Source organism: Amia ocellicauda, chromosome 16 (assembly GCF_036373705.1).
Source record: "Amia ocellicauda isolate fAmiCal2 chromosome 16, fAmiCal2.hap1, whole genome shotgun sequence".
Taxonomy (NCBI): Eukaryota; Metazoa; Chordata; class Actinopteri; order Amiiformes; family Amiidae; genus Amia; species Amia ocellicauda.
This window is the reverse complement of record NC_089865.1, coordinates 19,803,400-19,810,586: the sequence shown is the minus strand read 5'-3', so window position 1 is coordinate 19,810,586 and position 7,187 is coordinate 19,803,400. Positions and strand designations below refer to the sequence as shown.

Genomic DNA, 7,187 nt, shown 5'->3' with positions numbered 1-7,187 from the left:
CTGAGTTCACAAGAATTACCTCATGCATTCATGTGTTTTTCCTGTGTCGGAATTCATGAGGAATTAATGCTCATTATTGTAAAGTGTTACCATATTTACTTATATAAATAGTTCCCAAAGATGTAAAAATAAGATGAACAACACTGCAAGATTTAATCTTTGACTAGATTTTGGCATTACAAATCAAAACAGTCAACATAACTATCCAAGTTCTTTGGCAGCATGGACATTTGTTTAATATTGCCATAATTAATTGGTTTCTATTAAATTAATTGTGTTTTATGGTTGATTGTATTGATATATCTGTATATATGGTATTTAATACTTAATTGCATTTTAATGATCATGGGGAAACTAGGCACCTGTTGGCTGTAACACTTTATTGTCTTGTTCCAGCGATCCTGGGTGATTAAACATGTAATGTGTTCAAATTAGACTGGAAAAGGAGACTGTTCAGCAGGAGAACAGATTTTATTTTTTCTTCTTTTTATTCAGTCTGTTTCTGGTATAAAAGAATATTCAAAGTGTATTTATTTGTGTCTCTAAATATATAGATCATCTTGATTAAAATGCATTGTTTTGAATCACATAGCTTAAGCATTTTCTAACAACTTGCAGTTCTGTCAGATTAAGGTGCACAAATACAGACAGATTGTGTGGCTTGGTCCATAACCTATTGTCCATGTATTGAATATATTTAAGTAATCTGTATATAACTGAAAACCACTACCACATGTGTACAATGAATTGAAAGTGTGTAAGTCTTATAGCTTTCATCATCAATTTTACTTGAGTGAAAAGCAGGAATTACTCAAACCCTTTTCTGGTAATACACAAATTATTAATTTTCTTTGTAGGCATTTAGCGTGATTCCTTAATTTGTATTTCGGCAAACACATGATAGATTTCTTGATTTGTTGAGTGTGATGAAGCACCTTCAGCAATGTCATTGAATGTGAAAAACGAAATAAATGCTAATCTGTATTCATCATATAAAACTGTATTTGCTTGTTCACTGGAAAAGCTAAAAGGCTGAGAGTGGATTCATGCAACCCTGCATTTAATAAATAATGAAAGATGGGTAACTGTAGTCAAGTGCAGTGGAAAGCACAGAGACATTTACATTTTTAAAGAATGAACATTGGATAAGCAGGTTTACTTTATTTTCCCAGATCTCATGGGGGAACGGCTGCAACACTTTTTGTTCCACAATAGTTCCACAATAGATGTCGGGTATTCCAAAATTGTATCTTAAAAATCCATATGCATTCATAAATGTCTAGTGAAGAAAAACGATGACAATTATTCCGATGCTTCATGTTAAAATGCAAGTTATTACTGCGGTTTGTCATTGTTTATTGCTGATATAATGTTATTTGTCTCGTCATTTCAATAAACTTTAGCAAGGGCACGGAGCCCGAATATGCCCATGAATTAAGAATGTGCAGACAGTAATGGTTAATAAAACAATGGCTGACCTTAAAGATGCCTCTTGTATGATGAATTTGAACATTCCTTTCCCATTATCTTAATGGCAATTTGCTGGAACAAACTGGAATTGGGTAGTGCAGGCATTGAATTGAGAACATCACTCAAGAGATGTGTCTTCATGCTTTAATATTTTTTATTGTCATTGTGTGTGTGGGTGAGTGTGTGTATCTTCCTCTTCCTAATCATAAAACTCTGCAAGCTATTAAGAAAACTGGGATGACATGCTAACTTTTTGTTTTATTGGAAGTTTTCATTGAGATACTACATTGATATCATTTTGAAATATCTGAAACAAAGTAAATAAATAAATGAATGAATAATTTAATAGTTTAATTAAATAAATACAATAGCGTTATACTTGACAAAAGTCATGAACTGCCATGGCAAATGTAAAAGCACATGCACAAGCTTTGATTTTATGATACAGAACTTGCATGGAATTCTATAAGAATATGTACATTCATAAGAAGTGTTCAAACTGCTGTATTTTCCTTAAAGAGAGACAGAACCAGTCTGAAGGCTGATAGTATAGACTAGAGAATTAAATTCCCTTTGAAGGTCCCACTATTTCATTTTGATATTATGTATCTGATTATCTGCTACAGAGAGCTGAAAAGACACTTTATGATGTGATGGATCAGCGATCTTAATTTTAGATTGTAAAGTTAAACAAATTAAGTATTTGTGAAATGTGTATGCTTTATGGTATATGAATTAAAACACCAAGAGCATTTTAAAAGTATCGATTGGTTTTGTTTGACTGATTGGCAAGAGCAGTATTTGGTAACACTTAATACGTTAATAAGCAGTTAATAAGCCCTTTATATCATATCATTAGATTATGAAAAACTACTTATAGAAGCATTATTAATGTTTGTCTTTCCTTGTCAGTTTTTACATTCATTTATTTATGATATCAACATGTAAAATAATCAACAACTTCCTTTCAAGGCATACTTTCTGTTCTTTCTGTATCTCAATCCTTTCTGTATTCAGTAGACTAAAGCGAATTTGTTAATCTGCTAATGTACTCTGGACAGAACCTTGATATTATGGTTAGAAATTATTACTACATTGTTTTATGGTTAATTAACTCTGCATCATGGCAGAACTGTGCCTAACTTACAAAAGCGTTTGAGAGGTTTAGGTTGTCCAGTTTGTGAAGGTTTGACTGAAGAATTAAAACGATGGTCAGTCATTCATGTGTCATCTCATTCCATGATTTCACTAATCACTAACACAAACCTTGGTAAAAAAGAAATATGACATCAATAACACACACCCGAAGGAACAAATGTCAACAAAACTGATTTCACATTGATTCATCTGCACTGACAATCTGGAGGTGTGCTAGAAAAGCACAAGATCGTTTTTTTTGTTGCTTCAATTTGTGGTAGATATTCTTGCAAGGGTTCTAAACATCTTCTGCTATCTCTCAGAATGACTTTTAATTTAACACTCCAAACAGTGTTTTCTTGAGTCCTTCATCGTGGACATGGATGGTTAAGGTTCAGATAAACAACAGACAACCCTTGCCGTCACAGAATATACACCCTCGGATCCCATGGGACTATGGGACTCTAGGTGTGATAAATGGACTTTCCTATTATCTCGTTCACAGTATCATTTCTGAGTCAGGTTCCCATCAAACGCCTAGCCAACCTACTCAAATCCCAAGGCTGAGGTTCACATGTGGGAAGATGGAAGACAGATAGGCTGTGCAGACCATTAATATATTCAGTTTTGCTTTGTATTTTTCTCCCAGCTTTAGAAAAAAATATATATATATATATATATATATATATATATATATATATATATATATATAACTGCATGTATGAACCCTCACTTCTCCCCAGCTAATCTGTATCACCAGGTTGCATTATTTACATGGCAGAACACTGATTTGAAAGCCGACACTGTCACCGAAAAGGCAATTTGTCACTTGCAGCTGTTTAAACAAAGGACAGGACTTTAAGAAACTCCCAAAGCATATTAAAAAATGTCATTTTTAACTTGCCATCACCCAGCGAAAAGAGCACAGTGTGTTTTCCTGCTCATTAAACAAAGTCTAAACCACTGGTCTACCGGAAGGAATCTACAGACTTACAATATGTAAAGCACACAAGCTAATACAGTATGCTGTATATAGTATATAAGGCTGCAATAATTAATACATATTTATGTATATGCATATAGATTTTAAAATATATATATTCTATAAAATAATGTTCTGCACAATTAATGATCTTTCTTAGAGTATTATGATGTGAACAAACATGGAGAATATCATATCAAATGTAGGCATTTGTCTAAAGATGAAGACTCGCTCTGCAATTAACATTACTGTTAACTAACTTCCAAATCCACCAATGGCTTCCTCAGTATTGCGTTAATTGCATTGAGGAAATCATACAAATAAGGGGTATAACAAAATAACAAAATCGGGAGAAGGCTGTAAACATTCAGGTGACATTTTCTAAATAAAAGGTACAGAACAGGCAGAAATGTATTAAGTGATTTGTACAAATCTGTGTGCTCAGGGAAAAATATAGCAGGTACCATACAGAGAGTGGGTTTATCACTAGATGGCAGTGCAGTTACATTTTACGTGTAAAAGTGTGAGAAGAAACAGATTAAAAAAGCCCTAGAAGTAGACTAAATAAAATATGGGAAGATGAAATCAGAAGCTCTGCTGGCATGACCTGGAAAAGAGATGCTGTTCATTGAAATAAGTTCAAACAACTTCGGAAGGCCTTCATCTAGAAGTGGATCAATAACAGTTGATGTTGTGAGATATATACATTAAGTGCGTCTCTGTGGCCCTGTGGTATATTGATCTAAGAACCCCGAACAAGTCTGTTGTTGTTTTCCTTCTTTAAACCACAATGCATTGATTTTATTCTGCTAAATATGATATATCTGGTAATAATTCATAGATTGTGGGTGGATGTTGTAATACAATCTCTTCAGTCTGGCTTTCGTATAGGGTTTTAATGAGATGATTAAAAGTCAAATAAATGATGTCCTGCAATCCACTGGAGATTTCTGATTGCTAATATGTTATTATATTATTTACTAAAGATTAAGACAGATTGCAACTCTTTTTTCAACTCCTTCATTGAATCCTGTTTGATCTGATCTACATATGTGTATCCAAAGTATAGTTTAAATCGTATTGTCACAATTGCTGTACTGAATTAATGCAGGTGAAATGTGCAAACCCAGACTATGCCAATATCATATCAAATTATATGAGGGTAACAAGAAGAGATTTATCCCAAAACACCACGTGTAATTATCCTATTACTTAGTGCCTCTGTGGTACATGTGAACCAGTAGCCTGTACTCTAACACTGCTCAAAACCCGTTGTTATGGTTAGTTATCCTTATTTCTACCTCATTCAGTTCCCCTTGGGGCTGTGAGTGTCATAGCAAGGGCAGGTGGCAGGCAAATGTCCCTGCCTCCTACTGTGTGAATAATTAACACATTTATCCTCTCCTATTCTCTCGCATTTCAACAGGTACCCAAGGTATAATAGCACACCTCTTTCTATCCCCTAGACAGCTTACCTGTTTCTACCCCTCGTATCTCTCTGTTGAAAGACACAGACGCATACTTCACATGACCGTGTTTCCCCCAAAGGCAGGTAAGACTGGGTTTTCTTCTAAGGTTCAAAACATGCTTAATGCTAAGTAAATATGTTATGTGTTTGGCTTATGAATGCTCAATGCAACATGTGTATTACTTGAATAAGGGAGTGGTGCATTTGAATTGCCTCGGTGACTTCTTACTTATTTAATTTTATGGCCTATTGCCATGAGATATTATAATAAAAAATATAGAATACATCAATTTTTTTCAGCAACTGGGACCAAGATTATTATTTATTTACTCCAAAACATGTTTTTCAGCCTTAGTCTAAACCTTGTGACTTCTGTTTTTTTAGTTTTATCTGAATTTCACTTCTTAACTGTTCCCCCTTCTTACAAATTTGGATTGCAGGTATTATAAATTGTAAAATGAAATGTATTAAACAGGGTAGAAGTTTGGAGTAGGTGTTAGGTCCAGTAGTGGTCTGGACTTCAGAGCAGAGAGAGTTGGGTTCAATTCCAGGTGGGGGACACTGCTGTTGTACCCTTGAGTAAGATACTTTGCCTGGTAGAAACCCAGCTCTATAAATGGGTAATTGTATGTAAAAATACTTTCATATATTGTAACAATCGTAAGTCACTATGGATAACGGCATCTGCTAAGAAGTATAATAATATAACTAACAAGATGAGGACTGAGCTTGCTAAATTCCTTGAGAGTAATCAATCCAAAGCATATAATTTTAAAATCTAACAGAAAATGCAATTAATTGTTTATTGTTTTGTTGTTTTAAAAGGGCCACAAACAAAGGAAAATGCCAGCCTTTTTAATCTGGATGCTTTTCCCTGTTTATCCTGTGCATTCCACTTCTGTGCCCTGCCCACCTGCCAATGATGGGTGTGACTGCCAGGGAGTCATCAAATTTGTCAACTGCTCAAGAGCCGCTTTGGTCTACATTCCGAGTGACCTCCCCCCTGACACCGAGCACTATGATTTATCCAAGAACAACCTGACCACTGTTCCTCTGGGGGCTTTCTCATCCCTCTGGAGATTGAGATTTCTGCTAATGAATGACAACAGCATCAGCTCCATTGAAGACGGTGCCTTCTCCTCCCTCGAGAGCCTCCAGAGACTGGATCTGAGCCGCAACAAGATCTCGACTCTTAGCGTCGGATTCACCCGGGGCCTGGCCTCTCTGCGGGAGCTGCTGCTGTCAGAGAACCAGCTCACTGCCCTGGCCAGCAGGAGCTTCCAGCACCTGGACCACCTGCAGAAGCTCAGCTTGAGTGGCAACCACATCGGCTTCATTGAGATCAGGGCGTTCGAGCACTTGACTCAGCTCAGGCAGCTGCACCTGGAGAACAACCAGCTGACCAGCCTCACTGATTCAATGTTCTCCATGTTGGCTGCCCTGGAGATCCTAAACCTTCATGGGAACCAGATCAAAGACACCAACTTGGGAGTCTTCACACCCTTGATCAGCTTGGCCGTGCTGAATCTTACCAACAACCTACTGACCAACATCAATTTCAAGACCTTTATCAGAATCCACACCTACGAGACCCACCTCCTGCTGGCCGACAACCAGTGGTACTGCGACTGTGACCTCCAGCGGGTCTTCAGGAAGCTGCAGAACGTGCAGAGGCTCACCTTGGATGACTACAGCAACCTGACCTGCAAGAAACCAGAAGAGCTCAGAGGCCGCAAGCTGGAGGAGGTGGACAGCCAGTTGTGCATCGGGGAGACAGTGACGGTTTTGATCATCACCCTCACTGTGGTCATCACTGTGGTGGCAGCCATCGTCATGGCAGAGAAGAACAGGAAGAAGCGAACTGGCAAGCACTGGAGCGAGGAGAGTGATCTGAGCTACGACTCCCAGGACTAGCTGTCTCAGGTCACATGGGCTGGTCCAGAAACACCATCGACAGATACTTTCTGTTCTACTGTTCTCTCAGTAATGTTTACTGTAATGTGGCATGGTTAGAGTAAAGGAAAATATACCAAAAGCATTGCCAAATGGGAATCCTATTTATTGCCGTTTTAAAATACAATTATTGGACCTCAAACTCAGAACAGAATTGAAGTTCAATCAGCAAATTAT

General features: G+C 37.1%; 1 protein-coding gene across 1 annotated transcript; it reads left to right on the top strand.

The window, feature by feature from the left end:
- Positions 1 to 5,900: 5,900 nt before the first annotated feature.
- On the top strand, positions 5,901 to 6,971 carry LOC136711940 (leucine-rich repeat-containing protein 15-like). Its single transcript, XM_066688534.1, has one exon. It carries the CDS (start codon positions 5,901 to 5,903, stop codon positions 6,969 to 6,971), a length of 1,071 nt encoding a protein of 356 aa, XP_066544631.1.
- Positions 6,972 to 7,187: the final 216 nt, after the last annotated feature.

Coding starts and splice junctions, on each gene's coding strand:
- LOC136711940 (XM_066688534.1), top strand. CDS start 5,901: ATGCCAGCCTTTTTAATCTGGATGCTTTTCCCTGTTTATCCTGTGCAT.